This window comes from Gymnoscopelus braueri, assembly GCF_963280865.1.
Source record: "Gymnoscopelus braueri genome assembly, chromosome: 1".
Classification (NCBI taxonomy): Eukaryota; Metazoa; Chordata; class Actinopteri; order Myctophiformes; family Myctophidae; genus Gymnoscopelus; species Gymnoscopelus braueri.
The window spans coordinates 49,386,031-49,411,630 of NC_137603.1; the positions used below are offsets into that span (position 1 = coordinate 49,386,031).

Genomic DNA, 25,600 nt, shown 5'->3' on the forward strand with positions numbered 1-25,600 from the left:
TGCTTTTCGGATGGCAGAAAAGATAGCAGTGTGTAATCAACTTTCCTGTTAAGATGAAGCTAGTGAGTGTTTATCTGTGGCACAGTTAGTATACTCCCCTCCATGTGTGTGTCTGTGTGCATTATGCACGTTTGTGTGTGACTGTGAGTCAATAGTTCCCTTGGTGTGTGTACTGTACTGTATGCACGTTTTTGTGTTGGTGTGCGTGCTTTCTAGCGTGCACACGTGTGTGTGTGTGTGTGTGTGTGTGTGTGTGTGTGTGTGTGTGTGTGTGTGTGTGTGTGTGTGTGTGTGTGTGTGTGTGTGTGTGTGTGTGTGTGTGTGTGTGTGTGTGTGTGTGTGTGTGTGTGTGTGTGTGTGTGTGTGGTTCAGCAAACACGTGAAATAAACAAGATCGTATCACAGTTGTCAGTGTTCAGGATATGGAATGGAAGGCAGGTTCATGTACTGTACTTCCACAAACATATTGAAGCACTGTGATAGTATCTGATAGGTATTTTCTGGTCTCTCTCTCTCTCTTTCTCCCTCACCCCATTTCTTTCACATCTGTGCTTAGCCATGTTGTCTCAGTGTGATTATCCTCTGTTCCAACAGTTTGAGTTTGAAATGGTGTCTCAGAAGTTCATAAGGGGACGTTTTTCGATAGGCATAGTAATACCTTCTAAGGTTAGAGAGTTTCGTAATTCAGAGGAGTCTTATAATGACAAATAAACTGTCTCATCATTTTGTTGAAGGAGGAAAACATGTTGATGGGACATGAATTGGAAGTGACTGAAACATACAGGAATGTAGGCAGGGTATTCATTTTTTATTTTGGCCAATAAATGGAGTGACAAATCTATCTATTTTCTCAAATCCTCCCCATCTACTGCAACACGCTGGTTAGATTAAGTTTGTAAATATTGTTTAGGTTGTTATCCACAAATATACCAAAATATTTGATAATCAGGTGACAGTAGGTGACTACTTAAAACGGAAATTATTAAATATGTGTGATTGAGATAGATTGGCCTCTATTTGATCTTTCCTCTTGTAAATAACTCTGGAAAATATTTGTCCCTCCTGGCTTGGCCGAGTACTTCCTTTAACACATTGACTGCCAGGAATTAATTAATGAATTCATCCACCTTGCCAGCGTTTTTACCTTATTTTGACGATCCACGGAGAGCCACGGACCACGGTGTTGGCAAAGTTCACTTTCTACATGAACTAGTTCAGTTCATAGTTTAACTAAAGTTCATGGTTCCAAAAATTAACTAGTTTATAGTTTTTTTTTCAATACATTGCTGCGAGCTATCATTTGTCAAAATTATTGCCACAGCCCATATAGAACAGACAGCAATTATTTTATGCGTTTTAACACTGAAACTATGTGTCAGATTCATCTTCGCCGTTAGCCTTAAATCAAGTATTTTATCGATTTTAACATTTTTATGTCTGCGAGTCTTATAGCGCTTTCACACTATGGTCCCGGGTGCGCACCCCGGACCACATGGCAGATGTTGTGGTAGTGTGAACGTAGCGAACCGTTCCCCGTAATGCATCACCGTACCGTACTCGAAACCACCTGGGGAGGTAGTCTCGGGTCCGATTGCTGCGGAGTCGGGAACGGAACGCGGCAGTGTGAATCCATCCGTACCAAGAGAAGGAAGTGGACAGACTGGACTGCTAATCATATATCATTTATATATTTGTTATAATGACGCATTACTTTAGCTGGGTTATACCTTCTCATAGTTCTACTTGAATGTTGACAAGAAATAATAATCCCGCTTGTGTTTGAGTAGCGCGAGCCGTGAAAAATAATAAACAAAAAACACATGTGTGGCGAACGTATTTATAAGGATAAATACACCAAGGGTTAGTCCGTGACGTCATACCAAGGATGCGTCCGTGACGCCAATATCATATTAACAGACGACGTTACATTTCGAGGTTTCAAAGACCAGTGCACACACTGCTTTGGTTGTGTATTGTTGATCTGTTGTTACTATAACTCAAGACAACGTCAGGAACACAGTCAAACTTTATTATTCACTCTAGAGTGACTTTTCTTCTGTGAATGACATTCTCTCTTCCAAAGCCCCATAGTCAACAGCGCCCCCATGAGGCACATATTTACCATTACTGCTAAATTAAATGGTCTCGAGTACGAAAGGATTTTGGCCAGTGTGAATGCTGACCAGCTGGGAGAAGCCAAGCGTACTCGGGAACGCTTCGATTCAAACGGATCCAGTGTGAAGCCGCCCTTAGTGACCACCCCCCCAGTTTGCCCTGGAATGTCACCAGTAAAGCCCACATTTCTCCAAACATGTACAAATGCTAAGTATACAGTAAGATGCTTACCCGATTGCCCCAAAGGTTAGCTAGGTGTCCGGAGTATTTGTGCAATGTATTAGTCCATATTCTTCAATTAAAAAGTGTTTTAATCCCATCTGTGGCCGAAAGTTCCCAATGGGCTGGGTGAAATCCGGAATTACACTCAATGTAAACAGGAAGTAAACGAGGGAGAAAAAATGGCATTCAGCCACAGACGGGATTAAAACACTTCTTATTTGAAAAACGTGGACTAATACATTGCACAAATACACCAGACACCCAGTTAACATTTGGGGCAAGCGGGTAAGGACCTTTTATTTTGCATTTGTGACAGAGCGCCGTTCACAACCGCCAGAATGAATGCGTTCACAATAACGAAATACAGTACATTCAGTTCACGTTCGCCCAAAACATGAACGATCGTTCATTGAACGCGTTCAGGCACAACACTGGCCACGGAAGCGGACACGGATGTAAACAAAAGCTGTCTGGGGGGAGGGGGGGGGGGGGGTCTCGTCTATCCACCGGAACAAAAGCATTTTTACAGCGATCGTCCATTCTGTTGTTATCGGCAGTTGAATATGGCTCGTTTTCATCAAAAAAAGAACGCATATATGCGTTCTTGGCAGCCAAGTGTTGGATTTGAAAGGACACATATATGCATTCTTGTCAGCCAATGTGTTAAAAGTGGTGCAAGAAGGTCTTAAAATGCTTTATAAAATACTAAGGGGGAGTCATCTCCCCCCGGAGATTAATTGGTAGATAGAGATTTGATAGCTTATATCAACTTATAGATAGAGATAATTCCAGACTCTCTCTATCTTCAACTGATAAGCATGGGAAGTTAATTGAGGTGAGAGAGTCTAATTTGGATAGATTCTAGCACTTTGAGATTTGTGTCAAATATAAAGTGCGTTACAAGTCAAATTTATAATAATAATTATTATTAGACCCACATTTGTTAAGTGTAGGATTAAGGTTCATCAATCTGTATGCTCCATTTACCTCGTCAAAAATGGAGAGAGCGCCACTATGAAATAGTTCAGTAAATATCTACAGGGTATGCAGGTACAGTATGTGTGCCATGTGACTGTGACTAAAATGATCTGTTCCTATCCTCTGGGAGCATTTCTCTCCAAGCATCAGTCAAATATATGTCCCGATCGTGAAAGAGATTGCCAATTGGATCTGACCACTTTGGCAAGATAGGAGGACTTATCCGAGGATCTATTAACTCTTTGACTGCCAGTGACGAGATTTCTCGCCATATTTTGTCAAGACTCACACCGTCAATGACGAGAATGACCAGATTGGTTTGCGATAGAGGGCGCTGTTCCGCAGCCTGTGAATGATCCCAGGATCACCGAAGAAGAGTACACACAGAAATCACATGATCACAACAACAACAAAATGAAGCTGGTTTCGTTCAGTATTATAGGATAAAAAAATAAATAAAAAAACTCTGTTTTCTTTTCTTTTTTTTGGCAAAAACAAACTACATTCAACTGCCCATAACTATGGAACGGACACATTTCCCCCCCTGATTCTCAGAGACCCCCGTACGTGTAATGAGGCGATCGCCGTGTGGACGGTGATCACAGAAAATATTCCATGATTTTTCAAAGGTTAGTAAAAACGCTCGGAATCGCTGGCAGTGGCTTGACACTTTTCTGAAAAACTCTGGCAGTTAAAGAGTTAAGCACACTGTATCCAACAAAATGTTGTATCATCTCCCACCAGATGCCATCCTGGTGCTTGAGTAATCTGGATAAAAATATTTTGGTTGAATAAGTTGTCAACAAAATTGGGTGCAAGTCCAGTAGTTAGTTAGTTAAGCACTTCAGATTAAATTGGCCCAACTTAAAAGTGCAATTCAGCGTTGTTTTAAATGAGTTAAAAGGATATGTTAAGGTTATGTCCCTAAAATCTACTTTTTTGATGATTTATAGATTTTCGCAGATACATTTTCTTGTAAAAAGTGATCCTCATAAATTGTTTAACCGTTGGTCAATAAAGTGGAATGTGTGCACAGCCACAATTGTACTATATCCCCCTGTTATTTGCACAATCCTCCCTTAACAGTATGCATAATTAATCTACTGCAGAATGCATCTGAAATAAGGTGAAAAGGTTTAGTAAATAGCCCTCTGTCTTTCTATTTCTGGGTGTTTTCACACCCCGGGGATGACCTCTTGGTGAGCAAACACCATGTTTTCCACCTGGGGTAAAGCTGAGTGCCTGTCAAACCCAGGTTCAAAATAACATTGTGATGAACACAATGTGAAAAGAAGCAGGCCTGAACTGAGGAGTCACCCCTGTGCTGGATGATTGCTGGTGAAAACACCATATGGCTCTCACTGTCTCTCTCTCTCAGGTCAGTTGGTCTACTCTTATCAGCCACTTTCACAGGTAATGCACCATCATTCAGATGTCCTGCAGTATACTACTTTAGAAATGTTGTTACAGGGATTGTTTTCCATTTCAGATTAACTACTAAATGCTGTCATTTCAAACTCTCTCTCTGTAATCTTCAATGTCTGATTATTAATTCCATGTGCTAGTTATCATCCGCTAATAATCCAATTGTACAACTTGAAATGTAGCCAACATTTTTTTACGTTTTCTCTCTGTTTCTCTTTCTCGCGCTCTTGCTCTCTCTCTCCATCTCTCAAAGCCGTAGAGAGAGAGGGGTTAAACTCTCTAGCCTCTTCATTAAGGGGTTAAACTTGGTGCGTGTGTCGCGCAGCTGTTTGTGATGCTGGGTGCACAGGCATACGCTGCACATCTTTGTACCAGTGTTAGGGTACATCCAATCTGGGAACCCAGATCCAACTGAAAATGAAAAACAGCGACCTCTGCTGTTTGTTCTGTCTGTTGGCTCTGGGCGGAAGAAAACGTAACACCAGTGCGCAAGGAAACCGGGGTTTAGGTCTGCCTTCAGCTTTCACTTCCGGTGGGTGCCACTATGTTTTCATTCCCACTAACAATATTTCTTCACGGAACACTAACACCACTTCTCCCAGAGAACATGGATCGTTTTGGTTATAAGCCCAATTGTTTCTATGATGAAAGAGTAAGTTAAAATGTGAATATATTTACGTGGTTTTGTCTGCTCCGCGGACGCTATTGTTAAATTAGTTTGGGTTTGTTTCGAGGGGGAAAGATCGACGGACATGTGAATCCCGCCCACTACATTTGATTGGGTAAAGCGCGGCCTGCTTCCTGATCTGAAGGCACGCCCACTTGTAGCCAATGCGCACACGTTATGACGAACCTCCCCGACAGATTCCAACGCAGTGCAGAATCTGTTCTTGAGAGATTAGGGTACATCTTGTTGTACATCTTGAACTTGTTGTGCACTTTCATATAGCTGTAATAGTTGTGCAACAACTGGTTCCTGAAAGCGCCATGCCTCCACCGCGATATATGTAAGTGCACGGTCTTTGGGGAGCCTCGCCCCCCCCTTTTGGGCGGGGGCGCGGGCGGGGACTTCTTTCTTCTACAATAGAAGAGTTAGGACGTCACATTCTAATACAGCCCAAATACCCAGTCTCAGCACCAGCCTCAGTGGCGCACCTCGCTAATCATTAGACTCCCAATCCACTACCATTGGAAGTTTGGGATCGACTCCTGCTTGGGAGAAAACTTTTTCAATCCTCAACTACTTTTTTTCGCCGATAAAGTATAGTTTTGGACCATGATGGAGGCGCGCCGACTCAGCAGACCTTGAGGCTGTGTCCCTCTCAGCTTTCCTAATGCTTGTCTCCCCCACACTGTCAATTAATTATCCGAAAATGTGTCTGTGAATATCAAACTATACATAGTTGATGCCTCATTCATACAAGTTGATGATTTTATAAATAACACTTAGGAAAAAAATGGTGTATAAGGACATTTAAGGCTCCAATACAGCACTGAGCTTTGAAAGACAGGGTTTGACGTACCCACTTGACACCTCCAGTGTGGCTTCAGCCGTTGTAAACACATTTTCAACTAGAAACAGTTCCAACAAAAGGGCTGTGTGACAAATATAAATTGGCCTTTTATCTGAAGTAAGCTGCACTCTATTTTCCTGGATGTTTACTGTAGTAACAGTGGGTTGACTAGCAGTGATAACACACAAAGTGGTCTTACCCTGTAGTAATCAGTACTGTATATGTCCCGGGACATGCCAAAGTCTCCGATCTTGACGAGGAGTCCGTTCCCGACGAGACAGTTCCTGGTTGCCAGGTCTCTGTGGACAAAGTGCTGTGAGGAGAGGTAAAGCATCCCAGAGGCAATCTGTGTGGCGACGTGCAGCATCTGAGACAAACCCAGCTCCCCATTAGACTGCAGAGGCTGACCGTCCACCAAGATCATAGCATCAGGACCGTGGGCTCTACCGGGGAAGAGTAAATTAAAGAGAGAAGGCAGAGTTCAAACACAGATCCCTGTTAGAAAGTGACCTCATAGCATCAGGACTTTGTGCTCTGGAAGAGAGAGGAGGAGGTATTTTATATTGAATCTTTGGCCGTGTGAATGGGTGCTTGGATGGATGGATGGGTGGGTGGATGATAGATAGATAGATAGAGAGAGAGAAAGATAGATAGATACTGTAGACAGACAGACAGACAGACAGACAGACAGACAGACAGACAGACAGACAGACAGACAGACAGACAGCTCACTATATCCCTCTCTCTCTCTCTCTCTCTCTCTATCTCTCTCCCTCCCTCCCTCTCTCTCTCTCTCTCTCTCTCTCATTAGACCAAGTACTAATTTCAACCACATCTCATCTGCATGCTGTTTAATTAGGTAGATGTGACCTGCAGAATGAGAATGGAGGATTAGAGTTGCACCTGGAATGAAAGAGTTTCATCACTTCATACTCTGCCTCTCATTCACAGAGGATCAGAAACACACAGAGAGAGAGAGAGAGAGAGAGAGAGAGAGAGAGAGAGAGAGAGAGAGAGAGAGAGAGAGAGGGAGAGGGAGAGGGAGAGGGAGAGAGAGAGAGCGAGAGCACTCTCCATCGCAACATGGAGTCTTCCTGGCGGTTCCTTTTAAAGGCGCTCACACACATGCAGCAACACAGACAGACAAACAGACAGGTGGACAGACAGAGACAAATTGACACAGATAGACAGAGAAACAGGCAAACACAAATACACAGACAGATGTATGGCTATTTTCACACCCACAGTTGTGCAAGTCCTCTCATTGCACGCACGCACGCACACACACACACACACACACACACACACACACACACACACACACACACACACACACACACACACACACACACACACACACACACACACACACACACACACACACACACACACACACACACACAAAGCCAATTCAAAGCACTTGGAATAGAACACCTTTATCCCAAACTCTGCACGGAAGCAATCACCTAAATTGTATTCCTCCATTACCAGAGCACTGAGTGTACTCCTCACAATAGCTCACATCATACCTGTCATGGAAACATATTTACAATAGTCCCAAAACCATTACATTTTTCCAATCTTCTGGTCATTTTGTGGGTCATTTTCTTTGCAAATACAGTTTTATGTTTGTATACACATACTGTCGAGTAATTTGACCATGTTTCATATGTTACTATAGTAAGTTGCCTGCTCCAAATTCACATTTTTTATTCTAAACATTAACCCGGAGATTAACATCCCTTGCATGCATCTCAGTTTAACTATAGTTGTTTGTTTTTTTGTACAACCACGTACGTATGTGTAAGATTCAAATGAGTAAATGTTTCCTACATAAATATCAACAATAATTTCATAAATTAAAAACGAAATCTTATTAATTTAGATTTACGTCCCAGGGAGATTTCTCTTTTGGGTCTCGAACTAAAAAGTTTGGGAACCACCAGTCTGGTTATAGACTGTGTTGGTTGTTCGGCTCAGGTCTACATGCGTAGTATTATAAATATGATATATAGTATTAAGCATAAATACATACTGTATGTGAGTATAGTTGAATAAAATATACAATATACTTGAGTTTGAAGTATGTCACCTGAGGAACTTGTTGAGGTCTCCATGTTTCATGTACTCAAACACCATGATGAGCGGATCCCCATCCACACACACCCCGTAGAACTTAACAATGTGGTCGTGTTGGAGGTTGGTCAGAAGCTCCGCTTCTCTCTGAAAGTCCTTTCTGGCGGATAGATTGGGCTCCTTCAGAGTCTGTGGGGGGTACATACGATAAATGCATTCATAAACTGTAATTTGTCACTTTGACAAACTAAAGTGTTTGTGAATGTGCAGTGAAATTTGATTCGTTATGGGTAAAATATGGTGCACTGGGGAAATACAAACTGAATGCATTAATAAATTACTTTCAACAGAAATGTGTTACAAAGTGGTTTCACGGAGCATCAAAGTCCAGGGAGAACACTGCCATCTACAAGGTCGGGATAGGTTGAATGGTGCATAATCTACGGTATAATACAGCATTGGATGTATATTAATATCATGATAATGTATAATAATAATATATATTTTAACGTATAATGTTTTTAATGCTTATGTATAATGTAGTGCGTTTCTTTTTTGCAGCAGATTGTCAACCAAAACCTTTGTCACACCGGTGGGAATATCTGCATCAAACTACCGCGGAATATGGTCAAATCTAATAACACTGGGAGCTCAGACGTCCATAAGAAGGGTTTTTATAAAATCATATTTTTTATCACAGTCTCATCTCTTACATGATAAGTAAATAAATGCCCTGCAGTACCACTGTTTAGTGTGAGACCAAGGGTGGGCGGCATAAATATTAGAATACATTAGAACAAATGTTTTATTTGTACAAACTTTACATGTGGAAAAAGTGGTTATCTGTAGACCGCTCCACATTCTGCTTCATAGCAGTCCTGATGCTCTGCTATACACAATGAAGTTTATATGTATACATAGAGGAAAAGTATATATATATACTTTAAAGTATATAGATGCATAGTCAATTTTACATGTATTTGGCAGTGAACTCTCTATATTTCTGCCCAATACAAAGTGGATTTGTGTCAACGTAAGCTCTCTCCCATCTGATTTATACATTCTGTTTCTGCTGTTAGACCATAGCAGGAGGTGTGTGTCTGTGTGTGCGTGCGAGCGAGCGTATGTGCGTGCATGCGCACGTGTGTGTTTTGCATGTGTGTGTGTGTGTGTGTGTGTGTGTGTGTGTGTGTGTGTGTGTGTGTGTGTGTGTGTGTGTGTGTGTGTGTGTGTGTGTGTGTGTGTGTGTGTGTAGTAGAAAGCAATGTAGTCTTGTGTACAGGTACATAAGAGATTGAAAGGATGTTGTTCTGGTTGCTCAGACATATGTATCAGCATTAATAATAATAGTAAACATACACCAACAAATAAAGGAATTATCAGTCTATTTGCACGTATGTACGTGCTCTCTATACTGTATATACATTGGTTCAACAAAACAAGGACAAAAATATGATCTCTATGATATTCTCCCCCTAATTTATGTCGACGGAGGCACTTGGAAATATTGTTTTGGAGCTACGCCCAGACAAGGACCATTCTCTTAAGGAGGACAGCAGTTTGGGCTGGGTAATAGAATTTTATGGCATGATGCATCCACTCCTCCATACAGCTGAAGTACTGTGAGAACGTACGATGAAGCGCATAAAATCTCTCTGGCAACACTTAAATACTAAACGAGGACGTATGAATAAAATGTGTTTCCATCTGCGGGGGCCATTCTATCAATAACAACACTGTCAGGATGGAAGTCAAGGAGTCAAGGACGAGCGGTGATCAGAGAGAGAGAGAGAGAGCGAGAGAGCGAGAGAGCGAGAGAGAGAGAGAGAGAGAGAGAGAGAGAGAGAAGGAGGGAGGGAGATGGAGACCAATAAGAGAAGGGAGGGGGGGAGAGAGAGAGAGAGAGAGAGAGAGAGAGAGAGAGAGAGAGAGCCAGAGAGAGAGAGAGAGAGAGAGAGAGAGAGAGAGAGAGAGAGAGAGAGAGAGAGAGAGAGGGCTCAAAGGAAATGGATGGAGGGAACGAGAGGGAATGAAGGAGAAGGGTATGAAAGAGAGAGGATAAATGGCAGCAGGAGCAAGGGGGAAGAGAGAGGAGGGAGAGAGACACGTGACGTGATCAACATCGCCTGTTGTTGATTACATGTTGAGCACCTTTTTCTTGGTGCTTGCTGGTGTTATTGGATATTTGTGCTCCTGACATCTCCATCAGAGCATGATATGTTATCTGTAGACCGCTCCACATTCTGCTTCATAGCAGTCCTGATGCTCTGCTATACACAATGAAGTTTATATGTATACATAGAGGAAAAGTATATATATATACTTTAAAGTATATAGATGCATTGTTGTAATAGTAGGCCTACTAGTTGTTGTAATAGTGATGGTAGTGGTGGTGGACTGGTGGTGTTGTAGTGGTCCTTTTTGTCCTGATATCTGTCTTTATGCAGCATCAATGTGTGTATATTTGTCTGTATCTGTGTTTGTTGTATCTCATGTGTTAGCTGTGTGTGCCTGTATTGTGTTGGTAGTGTGTGCGCTTGCGTGTGTGTGTGTGTGTGTGTGTGTGCCTGATGCCCTGAAAGTCTAATATCTCCCCCAAGCTATAGGGAATTCCCTTTGACTTAGTGGTTAAGATGATGGCTTTCCACGTGGGGTTATGTGTGTGTGTGTGTGTGTGTGTGTGTGTGTGTGTGTGTGTGTGTGTGTGTGTGTGTGTGTGTGTGTGTGTGTGTGTGTGTGTGTGTGTGTGTGTGTGTGTGTGTACCTTCACAGCAACCAGCATCTTCTCCTGACTGGGGCTGAGGTTGTAACATTCTGCCAGGAACACCTTCCCAAATGCTCCCTCTCCCAACTCCCTCTTCAGAATGATGTCCCTCCGCTTGATATGCTGAACGACTGACAGAGACACAGACAGACAGACAGTTTGGTTATTGTTTTCCGAGATGTATTGTATGTACTCTATAGTGGACAGCATGCAGAGGTGTTGTTAACCACTTGAACCCCCAACATCCCTATTCTGCGGGAACGCTCGCCAGATAGCCGGTAAGCTCACAATAGTTGTGAGCTTATAGATGGGCTATTTTTAGCAAAGAGATTTGGTATATAGTGAAAAAAGAGCGTACCAATTACATTCATTAATTCATTATTTGCAACTCAGGTCTGTTTGACTAAGTACAGACACTTTAAGTGGTTAAGATCTTCAAACATTGGGGCTTAGCCCAGCCCAGAAGACTTTAGATTTTCAGTGCAACATGAAAGTAGAATTAATATAAGATGTGACACAAGTTCACACAACTTAGTCAACTGTCTCAATTACTCTGTTTTACCAAGAAAACATTTTATTAATCACTGTTGTACTTTTGGGTAATTAGTATGGTGAAAACCATTGATACAGACTAGCTTCTTCAACACCAATGGCAGGTTTAGACTCATCTGCTACAACAACAGGTGATTACTTTTCCTCCATCTCCTCCAGCCTCACCTGCGACTCAATACCTAAGTTGTTGCCTTGATAATCTTTCTTGGAAAACATCTCCTTATATCCATAGTTAATTAGCTTGCCAGATGACAACGACAAGGTTCAAGGTTCAAGGTTCAAGGTTCAAGGTTACTTTATTTTCTCTCCCTTGGGAGAAATTTGTCTTGGAGTCGAGGCTCTGTCCCTCTCTTTCTCTCTCTCTCCCTGTCTCTCTCTCTCTATCTCTCCATCTCTCTCACTCGCACAAGCGTCAACTAATGTGAAGTAGATCTAAGATCTGCTACTTGAATGACCCTTTTTGAGCTCCGGGCACTGGTGCCTGAGCCAGTTAGCGAAGTGGAGCACGGGCTCTCGCACTGTTTCAACAGCGGAGCCCCCCCCCCCCCCCATTAGTTATATATGGGTAATTTTGAATAATAATTAGAAAAAGTGCTCCTCGGAGCACAGGTCAGGTAGGTTATTGTGGCCTCCTGGTGGCACTATAATATGCCAATGTGAAAAGGGTGGCATTTATTATTAGGCCTTTCACGGCAATCGGACAATGCATTCATGATTTGAGGCATTTTGTTCCAAAAATGTGTTTTGCTAAATTAGACCTGGTGGTGGCGCTATAACAGGCCAATGTGAAAAGGGTGGCATTCCTTCCTCGGCCTAGTGGGAATATGCGTGCAAAATGTCACGGAAATTGCATGCTGCGTTCATGATTTGAGGCATTTTGTTCAAAACGAACCAATCATGCAAACTTTGGAAGCCAATCTTAGGCAATCAGGATGGAATATAGGAAATCAGACAGATCCGTGTTGATCACATGACTGTAGAGATACTGTGTACCGATTTGTGTGATGTTTGGACAAAATCTGTAGGAGTAGTATCAAATAAATGTTTTGCACAAATCGGCCTCCTGGTGGCGCTATAACAGGCCAATCTGAATAATTCGGGACAGTTCTGAATTGGCATCCAGGGAGTGTGTGTGCACAGTTTCGCAGTGTCCGGGCCAACGGTGCCGGAGATCAGCTGCTCACAGACAGACGGACGGACGGACACACGGACGGACAGGGTGCAAAACATACTCTCTCGCCATGCCTTTCGGCCTGACGGAGACAATAAATAAATACGAATGAAAATACTTAAATACTTATTTAATAGAATCTTGGTGAGTTAATATATAGCCAGCTTCATGTTATGAACAGAACTGACAGGCTGCCAGTCTTTCTATAAATTATACAGAAGCTATTGATAATTATGTGTACACTGTTGTTGAAATGTTGTACATTTGTGAACTGTGCACTGACGCCCAAAATAGTCTAAATATATGTGAGCCCGACGCTGTGCAGTGTTGTGTGTGTTGTCGTTGATTTGAATTCATATACATTATCATTGCTTGAGGTGCTGTAAGCCCCGCAGTTAAACATAGTCCTGTGTTGTTGTTAAGCAAGTTCTCTGATCTTAGTACCATAAAGTATTCATGCAGCTATGGCTCAAGGTGGTTCACGGGGCCACTGCGACATCGTGCAAAGACACTCGACTCGCACTTGTGTCTCCATCACCCAAACACTAAATCCGGCGCCTGTGGCTCCGGGGCTATTCATGAAACATCCAGGGGCTGTAGCCCTGGACACTCACCCCTAATGGCGCCCGTGGCAGCACACAAACATACAAAAGACTGAGAGGGGGAGAGAGAGAGAGAGAGAGAGAGAGAGAGAGAGAGAGAGAGAGAGAGAGAGAGAGAGAGAGAGAGAGAGAGAGAGAGAGAGAGAGAGAGAGAGAGACAGACAGACAGACAGACAGACAGACAGACAGAGAGAGACAGACAGAGAGAGACAGACAGAGAGAGACAGACAGAGAGAGAATTAGAGAGAGGGAGAGAGAATTAGAGAGAGGGAGAGAGAGAGACTAACAGAAGTACAGGCAGATTTTTTTATTTCTTCCATTTCTGACTTAATGGTGAAAAACAACAGGCGACAGTACAGAAGCATAGAGAGACAGAGAAACAGAATGACAGAGATGGAAAGGGAGGGAGTCCAACTATTACTTGGAAATACAGTAACATAGTTTGTATTGTTTTGATATGTTTATAATGTCTCGTAATATGTTGTAAACGTCTCGCGAAATCACTGCAAGACTACAATAAAGGATGTTTGAGAGAGAGAGAGAGAGAGAGAGAGAGAGAGAGCAAGACATGAGGCAGAAGAATAAGAAAGCATGGATTGGTATTTGGTACCAGGGCTAGACATTTACTGCAATATTACTTGAGGAGCTATTGAATTTTTTTTTTTTTACAATGCCCTGATAATCCCACCCACACTGCAATGTCAATGTCGTTCTCAAACCCAAGACGTAGAGAGGGTAACAACTCAGCAAAAAACTTGTTGAAACGACAGTTGCGCATCATCCGGCCGGTGCCCCTGAGTTGAGCCATCAGAGGCACTGGCACGCTAGACACAGGCGAGCAAGTTGCCGTGTCAAACATTGCAAAGTCCGCTTCAGCCGACTCAGCGGCGTTCAAGTTGCGTACCGATAGGGACAAAATCGTAAATCATCATCATCATCACACCTGCCAGCATGCAACGTTGTGGGTACCCCCGAAACGTCAAATAGTGCCTGGTCAAATCCGTCCCCAGCAGCCATCACCCGTTTGATGGCACGGGTGTGAGAATGCGTTGGACAGACAGACAGACAGATAGATGTGTGTGTACGTGCGTGCGTGTCTATGTTTTGGGAGGTCTTTCGCCTCCTAAGGCTGAAGTGTATTGTGTGTTAATGCCAACAGTTCGGTCCAGACTCCCAGAAAGGACAATCACAGCTTGGCAGCTCAACGTTATTGCCTCTTGGAGAGTAAAGTGTCAGAATAAAGAGAGTGTTGTCAACATAATGCAGTCCAAATTCAGCCTGCTTTAAAGGACCATTTCAACAGAGGAAAAAAATTCAATATCAATTTACCTCATCTCGTAAATGTCCCAGAAAGAATAAAATATATTGCACCAACACATCGATGGTATTGCCTCTCATGAACTGTTAACGGGAACTGTGCTGATTTTATTCAAAAAATTGTAATAATCTTAAGTGTTCCGTGTCTCTATAAAATCGGAGTCACTCACTCTAGATCAGGGGTGGGCAACTTTGATGATAGAAAGGGCCACCATATTTCCACACTCACTTCAGGGGGCCACATTGCATATAATGTCGGGCAGACACGTCTTATCTCTGTATTCTAACTTTTTTTGTGAATGAATGCCGTACTTCGCCATTCTATGTCACACAAAAATTGCTAAAATAGCCAATCTACAAGCTCAAAACGCGTTGCGCTTTGAGCTTGTACATCTGCTATTTTTGCTATTTTTGAACTGGAATCCTTATTATTTTTTGCTATTTTTTAACTAGAATCCTGAATTTTTTAAGGTTTAATGTTAACTTTATGAACTTAAATACAAATACATTGGACATAAAAAGACAATAGAATTTTAATACTAGTCATTAAGCTACTAATATAGATTGAAATAATTAAAGCGGGTCATGTTTGCATGTTTTGAATTGTAACAGCTGAAATTAATAATATATCGGTATTCCGATATTAACCTGCGGGCCGCATTAAGTGAAGGTGGGGGCCGCATGTGGCCCCCGGGCCTCCAGTTGCCCATGTAAGCTGTACTATGCCCAGAATTGCGCACTTAGTTTTTTTACCTCCACTACCGAGGAGTCAAGGGGTTCGAATCCACCGTGTTGCATCTTGCCGAGCGTATACGAACGCAATTGGCCGTATTCAGGGGGAGGGAAGCGATCTTTGTCACTGCACATACTCGGGCTGGGGCGGCACCTGTCAGCGGGGAATGTTCGAACGGGAGGAGTCGGACGAAGGTGCTACGTCCTCCCGTTGGGGACTCCTTACTTAGGTGAGTCAGTAGGGTACAACAGCAGTGGCAAGCAGTGGGGGAAGATAATTGACAAAATGTGTTTACTTCCCACGTGGAATACAGTATAAATGTTTAGTAGAAACTTTCTATGAAGGTCATGTCTATAATGCATTATAAGCACATTCTTATGACATTATAATGCATTTATATGCACTTCATAAAATGCCTTATCAATGTTTATAGTCATGCATACAACTTAGAGGTATAACAAGGTTTGTAAAGTAATAAGTAGTGGACATAATGTATTATAAGTTCAACAGTCCTGGGTTACACAGAATTATAACTACCATAACTGAGACACACAGAGAACTGCTCTAACATAACGTATTATACATTTATTTCTCTCTGCGTGCTGTCCATTCCAGTTTGCACTATAGGCTAATGAAAGTGAAGTGTGTGTGCGTGCGTGCGTGCGTGCGTGCGTGCGTGCGTGCGTGCGTGCGTGCGTGCGTGCGTGCGTGCGTGCGTGCGTGCGTGCGTGCGTGCGTGCGTGCGTGCGTGCGTGCGTGCGCGCACACATCATCATGAATTGGTGTCTATGTCGTAGTGATATAATCATTACATGCATTCACATTCACATGCACACACAAATCAATTATATGGATGGGCAACCATATTTATGAATACATACTGTCTGTCTAACCCCTTTCTATCCCTCTCTCTCCTCTTCTTCCTGCTGCTGCCCCACCCCACAACACTGTAGAGTGACTGCTAAGTTTATTAGTTCCCTCACAGGAACATCAGGATTGACAAAGCAATTCTGCTAGTATCCTGTGGGTTTGGAAAACTAATGCAACACCACGGTTGTGTTGTCACAATTTGCTCACCACGGGGCAAACACTCTCTAAAGCTAACTCTCCACCAGACCGACTTTGAGCCAACTTGGCGTCGGGAAGCGTTCGATATAGTCGTCCAGTCGGTTAGAGGTCCGTCGGGACCTTTTCGGCCGACCCAGAGCCGACCGAACATGTTCAGTTCGGTCGGGGCGGCCATAGCTGAGTGGTTAGTGAGCCCGCCTAGGGAGCCAGAGGCCCTGGTTGCCCCAGGTACGATTCCAGGCCAGGCCAGCAAATGTGTCGATGAAATGAAATATGTCCCTGAGCAAGACTCTTAACCCCTAATTGCTCACAGGCCCTCATTGGAAACAAGACCGCAAGGACTTTCATGAACGGACCTGTTAAAGGAATTATCCTTAGTTCTTTGGCCGACTGGGGCCCGACTGGGAGTAGCCATGTTGCAGAGAAGAAGTGACAACAACATGCAGCGAGAGCTCTCGGTGTTGCCAGATTATGTGAGAGAAACAAGCGACCATGTCTATGAAAACCTACATTCACTGTTTCTCGTTGTCGCTCCCAGAGAGAGAGATTGATTGATTGATTTGACCTACTTTTGCGCTGTGGTGATGTAATTTATTGGGAGCAGGTGTGTAAGATTCCAATAGTATAAACATTTTAATTGGCTTTCATATACTCTTAATATATTTTTTTCAAATTAGATTTGGCCTTATAGATCGAAATGTGCTCAGTTTTGGCTATTTTCTGGGTGTTAATTTCAATAAATTAATTAATGTATTTATTTTTGATTATTCGAATAACCGTTTTCAAAAATGTTGTGTACATGTCAGCAGTGGTGGAAAAAGTACTCAAATGTTTTACTTGAGTAAAAGTATCAATGCAATAGATGTACTCTGAGTCTGTTACAAGTAAAAGTCCGGAATTCAACATTTACTTGAGTAAAAGTACTTAAGTATTGGTAATTTTTTTTACTTAAAGTAACAAAAGTTACCGGGCGCCTGATGGAGGGGAAGGGAACTGGTTGGAATAACGTGTTCCTTCCACGCGCTACGTCCAACCAGGGAAACTCTCCCCTGTCAGGTGACAAGAAGGTCAGTTGGCTCTGATGCATTGAAGGAGGCATGAGCTCGGCCCTGGCCTCCCTAGGTTGGCAGAGGGAAGGTAGTGCCCAGGATTACATAGACAATTGGCACTGGGTGTAAAAAATAGGGTTACAAAATCGTGGGATAAAAATTTAAAGAAAAAAATAATAAAGTAACAAAAGTAAAAGTACTAAAATGTTTGAAAATTGCAGATCTACAAGCTCAGAACGCGTGCATCGCAACACGTTGTGAGCTTGTAGATCTGCTATTTTCAAATAGCTTATAGGTATAAAATAGGGCTAAAGTGGTTAATGTATGTTTTATAATGATTTATATCTGTAAAGTAACTAGTAACTAAACATTTCAAATAATTGTTGTGGAGTAAAAGTACAGACAATTGGAAATACTCCAGTAAAGTAAAAGTACCTCAAAATTGTACTTAAGTACAGTACTTGAGTAAATGTACTAGTTACTTTACACCACTGCACGTCAGTGAAGAAAAAAAGAAAAAACGCTGGGAACATCCATTTACAAGTGACTTTGCAGGGAAACAAGCCCAAAGTCGCTTATAATAAGCAGACCTGGCTGCCCTAGACCCTAGGCTGAAAGTAATCTCTCAAGAACAGCAGAGGGCGCTGTTTTTCCTTTTTATTTGGCGATTGGTTCCCAGATTGGGCTGGAAGTTAAAACGCATTAACATATCAATGGGCAAGTCGGCTGACAGACTAAATGCCAACTTTTGCCAACCAAATACCAGTCTGTTGCAGTCTGAAGTAGTCTGAAATAGTCTGAACGAGTCTGTTTGATGGAGAGTCACCTTAAGCAATCACTTACATGTTACTTCGGTAACGTGTTATACTTGTATCCCATTGCTGTATCCCATCTCCATCAATTGGTGCGCTCACCACCAACACCAGGACAACTTCTGGTGATTGTAACGGTACCCCCGTGAGACATCAGCCCAAAGCTATTGCCAGGATTGAACCCGTTGTTACCATCAAGTCTACACGGTCCTCCAGAATCAGCAAACAGGTGACCCCAGTAAATAGCTACTGCCTTTAGGGAGTTAGGACTAGTTTATCAGAAGTCTAAATTAGCTCAATCCCTATTTTCACCTCCTCCACACTCCTTCCATCCCTTGTCAGTTTAGATTCCATATTGCCATATTTATATTCCCCTCATTGCATTTACCATGAAAAGGCGAAACCTTTATTGGTTTATTGGTTTCATTGGTGTCGTGATCAAAGGTATTTTAATCAACAGTTTATTACATTTACTTTTCATTCAGAGTGATTAGACTATGCTTTCAATCATTGATTTATTGCTTTATTTTCATTGCAATGGAGTGAATTATGTTCTAGCGTCTGACCAACTGTACAATTAGTATTTGTTTAACAAAGTGGTTATTAACCTTACATCATTGCCCTGTGCATTAATTTCAATGAAACAATTCAACAACTCTGACATGAAAGTAATTATAATCTCAGATCCTTTGCATAGTATGATGGTATATTAACCACCCTAAATAACATTATTAATACAGTAATATCCCATTCATACAACAATGTAGTATACCAGTAACTGAGTCACTGACTGATGAAGTTACACCATTGGTCAGCCAGTTGGCCTAACAATGAACTAGTCACGTGCCAAGAAATCGTGCCTCCAGGCAGTGAGATATAGTCTATCCTAATAACCAACCTTTTCTTAGAATGTGATGCCGAGGCTGGTGCTACTTGTGCCATGATTGAGTATGTATCTCTTAAATTGGCATGATATGACGTGTGTGTGTGTGTGTGTGTGTGTGTGTGTGTGTGTGTGTGTGTGTGTGTGTGTGTGTGTGTGTGTGTGTGCGCGTGCGTGCGTGTGTGTGTGCACGTGCGTGTGTGTGTGTGTGTGTGTGTGTGTCAGACAGACAGACAGACAGACAGACAGACAGACAGACAGACAGACAGACAGACAGATTGGCCTCTCTTACATAATAGCATTGTCTATCTCTCCCTCCCTAGCCCTCCCGCCTGGTAGGGTGAAATATAGTTTAATTATTGATGCTTTTGGCAACAGATCTATAATGCATTCATTCATTTAGCTGAAAGCTTCTTATCCTGGAAGAACAGAGGTCCCCCCGACCACCTCACCACATACACATATACAGAGTACATACAGTACAGTTCTAAACACGCACACACACACACACACACACACACACACACACACACACACACACACACACACACACACACACACACACACACACACACACACACACACACACACACACACACACACACACACACACACACACACACGTGTGTGTGTGCGCACACACACACACACACACACACGCATGGACGCACGCACGTGCGCATATACACATAATGGAAAATGGCTTTGTTGACAACTCACCACAATCTGCAATTGTAATGAGCCTGTTCTCCATACTTTGCATTATTAGGGGGCTTCTCTATTTAATAACAGTTCAGTCCCCCATCATGTATTCTTCCTGCATTATTACTAATGTACAGTTAATAGTTTCTTATAATGTTTATTTATATCCATACAATTACTTTAGTAATGTAATGCAAAATGTGTTACCCTTTTGATGCAATGTTAGTTGAATTATTCCTTTTAGTCACAATGTAATGTTAGCTGTATTATTATTTTTTGCAATACGCAAATGTTTATCAAATGTTTTAGGTTAATAACACTCCAGAATTGTTATTGTCACTTCTATTATTACATTTCATATAAAATAAAACAACACTAATCTTACATTCGTACACATTTTTAGTTACTAAAAAAGATGTCCTCCTAGACTACAAATGTTATTGTACTGAAACAATGAAATTCTGATGGTGAGCGGGGGCTGTGACTCTCAAACGTTTATTTTACAGCCAAAGCACAGTGGTGGCGGCCGAGCCCATGACATAAGCACACTCTTGACTGAATTGGGGATAAATTGGCCCAAAACTCCTGCAGTACTGTGAGCACGGCTCAACTTGGTTGTGATTGGCAAGTGAGCCCAGTCAGAACACCCATGCAGCACGTTTTCAAGCCCACCCCAAATGACAAGCACACAGAGAGGCGTAAAAACTTTATGGATTTTTTCATAGCCCACCAGCCCACCGATACAGCAGCCCACTGGGATTTATCCTGGTATGCCAGATGGCCAGTACAGCACTGCCCTCCCTCTTGTCCCTCGTGATGTCTGTTTCATTACAGCGGGTCTCTGGTTTAATTACAGCATTGTCACCTCCCACCAGAACTCGACATCACACTAATGGATTCTAACATGGTTGATGTCATGCAGTATAACTCTTTCATGTAAACGAGTTGAAATAATCTGACTTTACTACATCTGCAACTGTACTACTTAAAGTGCAATCTGGAGTCAAATCCTACAGTATGTGAACAATGTGCAAACCTTATAAAGACCCAGTTGTGGTCGAAACGTTGTCATTGTCAATAAATTATTGTCCTGGTAGCTGACACACTAGTGTATATCTTGTCTTACCCCTCATGCCTAAACCTTTTTGAAAACATTTTAAAATAGTTCAAATACCCGATCTACAAGCTCACAACGTGTCGATGTAGATCGGCTATTTACACTCTTTTAAAAAAACACACAAAAAGAAGTTTCGGCATAAGGCATAAGGCAAGATAGGACCAACAGTGTGCAGACTTGTTTTTCTTCTCTCTAACTATGTGGATGTACCTTATTTCCTTGTTGTACGAACTGGTCTAGTAAACTGCACCTTAAGAGCACTGCACCTGCTTATACTTTTTATTTTATCTAGCCTCATGGTGGCACATTTACGATATGTACAGTAGACACCTGTATATCTCTGCTGTTCGGCCGGAACCAGCTAAATCCAAAATGGTAATTGTTCAGGAAATGAAAAACTAAATATACATTTTTCAGAAAATGAAGAAAACCTTATATTTTTAAAACAAAGCAATACTGCCTCATCAAACTTGGTATTGTGACTTTATATATTATCAGATACTTGCATGTGTCATTATATTATCACCACTTTACCCAAATCCAGTGCAAGTGGAGTTAGGAGGTTTTGTCCATCATTGATAAGAACAGCTGGCAATGGATCTCAAAGCTCACAACACATCACAACGCATTGTGAGCTTGGAGATCAGCTATTTATGGTGAGCGCCATCCTCATATACTATAGATCAAGCTGAATTCTGTACTTAAACAACTTATTTTAACATGCATTGTAAACAACCATGGATCTAACTGTTACCACTGTTGTTCTTCTACAGTTGAGTGCAACAAACAATTCTGCCTCAATACTCAATCATGTATTTACAGTAACAAAAGCGATCATGGCACACCAACAATAAAAAAATGGCATATAAATACAAAATACATTCATGAAAAATAGAATCTTTAGCCTATCAAATCTGTAGCCTACTGCACTAACAATAACAACCACAGTTGAATTTACCTATCATATACCTATCAACATTTTATTATCACTGTTGTGTGTTGCGTGTGTGTGGTGGGTGTTTCTTAGTGCTTTAGATTGTCATAAAAGCTGTGAAAGTCTTTTGGCATGATCTCCTTGAGCTCTTGGAGATGTTTGAAACAAACTCCTGCACACACTCATTCTCTGTCCATTAACATTTAAAAAGAAAACACGAGCAGATGACCTTTGTGAAGACACCCTTCTCCTCTTTACTGGGGTGACATCTATCAAACCTTGCACATACATTCTCTTCTCTTCCCAGTTTATGTTCTCCCAAAAGCATTGAAAAATCTTCTCCCTGTCTGCCTCATACAGAGCAGAGCTTCTCGAGAGCCTGAGAGGAGGGGGGAGTTGTTTGTTTTTGACGGACAGTTTGAGGGTCCAATGGAGTTAGGAGTTTTCGTCAGAGGCGCTTTTTAATACTTTTCATATGTTATTATTAAAAAAAAAATTACACAGATGTAGAGGGGGTTCAATAGCGTTGATTTATGAAAAAAACAAAAAAAACTGAAAAAGGAGTTAGCTGGTCCCGGCTGGACACTGACGATATACTATATGACGCTAATGTTCTAAACATAATGTAGGCCTACATACCAGCTACAACATACAGTATGCTACTGTATCTGTATATACTTTGTGTATTATATCTTCTTGATTATTGTTTTTACTCTACCTCTATCCTCTCTTCTTACAACAAACTATGATGGCACTTCACCCACTTCTTTACACCTGCAAACCTGTGATGTGACAATAAAGTCTATTCTTATTATGATTCATCTAAATGTAAAAATCCATGGTTTTCTGTGTACTATTACCAGAGACCATATAATATATACAGTAATTCTAGAATGGGAAAACTTTAAATGCATCACCGGCAACGTAATACAATGCCGCCATCAAAGCTGGCCAATTGACAAACCTTTGCCTGCTCATCATTAAGACAATCCACAAATCATAGACTAGAGGCTGTGGATGGCACATGCGTACAAGATGTTTTCTCTCTCTGTTTCCTGTCTCTCTTCACTGTGGACTATCAATAAAGGCAGAAAAAGAACAAAAACAAGACATGGTAATATCTGTGGTACGTACAGTCTGCTGCTGCAGTAATTGCAACCACTAAAGCGATGACTTAACCTCACTCAGTCAAATGGAAGAAGCTTGCGACACACATTTTGTTTCACAGCGTACTTGCATCTGAGACTTCGGGCGCAGAATCGATGACAGACGGAGTTTCATTTTTTCAAGCTGCTAGGCAGGTGATTGGATGATCCCGCCCCTAGCAGCCGCTGATTGGTTCGTATGCGCAGCGGTTCGGGCAGCTTTACTCTGTGAGCAATCCCAGACCCTCCTTCCTGAAACCAAATGCAATGCAATGCATGAGATTTCCGGAAGGAGGGGGTGTTTACCAGGCTAGCGATGACTACCAATGAACCAATGATTTAAAACACACTAAGATTAAGTTACTGCTCTTACACAAGCTAAAATGATACCATCTTCTGTAAGAGGTATCCAGTGTCCTGTACCAACATAACATGAAATGTTGTCTATCAAACTGCAACTAAAACTAAACTTCTTCCTCTCAATACAATTTATAACCGTTTATGTAGATTTGTTCTTGGTTGTCCATTTATGACTCACCACTGCACCCTTTATGAAAATCTCAACTTACCATCTCCCACAGTGAGAAGACAGCAGCACTGGCTACAGTTCATTTTCAAATGTATTCATTTCAACTATCCACAGTATCTAAAACAGTATATGGAACCTTTCACCTCTACACATCAACTTAGACATTGTGCAGAGATCTATTTTATAGTCCCAAAAGCATCTAACTCAGCTGGCAAAAAATCCTTTAAATTTAAAGCTCCCTCTGACTGGAACAATCTACCTGTTCACATTCGGTCAATAACATCTTTTAAACTGTAAAACTGCGCTGTCCTCTCACCTTGAGATTACCTGTTCATGCTTTGACTAATCATCACAATATACCTATTAACCAATGATCCATTTAAGTGATCTGTGTATTACTGTTGTAAGTGTTGTTGTTGTGTTATTGTTGTATGTCTTGTTTTGTTTTGCCTTGTTTGTTTTGTTTTGTTGATGTTGTTTGAACTGCCTGTTGTGTCAAAATGTATGAAAAATGTATCTCTGTAATCTGTGGATCCCCTCGAAAACGAGATGGTACATCTCAAGGGGTTATTTCCAATAAAGAATTTCTATATAAATGCATTTTCCCAGCTTCAGCGCTCTCAGGGTGTGTATAACAGATGTGTTTCTCCTGGTGAGATTATTTAGCTGCACACAACACAACACAACACAACACAACACAACACAACACAACACAACACACACGCACGCATGTTCTGTATGCACACATATACACGCATACTCTCTCTCAGACATATCCCTCCCACAGTGAAAGACCGTGGCAGGTTGTCAATGACAGACTATAAGAATGGTCAGGGGAACAGACCTCACAGCATCTCCTGCATTGATCCCGCCCACACACACACACACACACACACACACACACACACACACACACACACACACGCACACATGCACACCCACACACGTGCGCGCACACACATAGAAATGGGTGCCTATCTCCATCAGGCTGGGTGGCCTATCTGTGCCACTCGTGGATTGTAGCCGTCAGGTCCCGAGGAAGCTGCGGGATAAATAGCTTTTCTATGACACTTTTGTGGCACTCCCTATGGGCAGAAATGAAATCGCTTTTGGCAATGCACTCTACGTATAGAGGCCCCTCAACATGCAATTCCACGTTGGGGTTTATTGGATTTTGCGTCCATGATATATGGTGTTTTTTGTAAGACATATTTTACTGTACACATTCACAAACACACCACATACTGTGTGCATTCACACATTCAGACATAGTGAACAAAAACATACACCCAGATACTTGAAAGAATGAGAAAGTCAACCTCTCCTCTTCACACAGTGTGCTGATTAGCTGCATAAATCTCACCACCTATGTGTCCTTTGCTCTTATGTTCTGCTGTGCTTCAGGGGGAGTGATTGTTGAGAATGAACATGTAGGTGTACACCGGCCCCCCCCCCCCAGTGGACACAAGTGGACACAGTTAGGATTGTAGGTTGATCGGGGCATTATGTTCAACATGGAGTGGAACTAGGAAGGAAAGCATCTTCCTCCACAGGAGCTATGGGCCGTGAGAATATTATCATAAGATTTTGATGATAATATAACATTAATATATATTTTAAATGATGTAAAAGAAAAAAATTAGAGCCCACTTCAAAATCTTAGCATGGCAGCCTTTCCACTGCTGTGTTACCGTAGTAAGTGATCAGATGGATGGGCCGCGACCACTTTCAAGATTTTCAAGTGGGCTCTGATCCAGAAAAGGTTGAGAACTACTGGTCTACAGCACTGCAGGGGTCAGCAGAGACAGGTACTATACACATGGGCAGAATTGAGAATTAGCATAATACTAAATAGGAGAAAGATTTAGAAAAATTAAAAAAGGGAGGAAAAG

At 41.9% G+C, this 25,600-nt stretch overlaps 1 protein-coding gene across 1 annotated transcript in view; it reads right to left on the bottom strand.

The window, feature by feature from the left end:
• The window catches only part of ntrk3b (neurotrophic tyrosine kinase, receptor, type 3b), a gene marked incomplete at both ends in the record, with an annotated part of 300,643 nt that overhangs the window by 22,353 nt on the left and 252,690 nt on the right, over positions 1-25,600 (bottom strand). Inside the window, 3 exons of the mRNA XM_080434874.1 lie at positions 6,454-6,697; positions 8,347-8,519; positions 11,095-11,225. Coding sequence (XP_080291000.1) covers positions 6,454-6,697; positions 8,347-8,519; positions 11,095-11,225 — 548 coding nt within the window. The remainder of the gene's footprint in view (positions 1-6,453; positions 6,698-8,346; positions 8,520-11,094; positions 11,226-25,600) is intronic.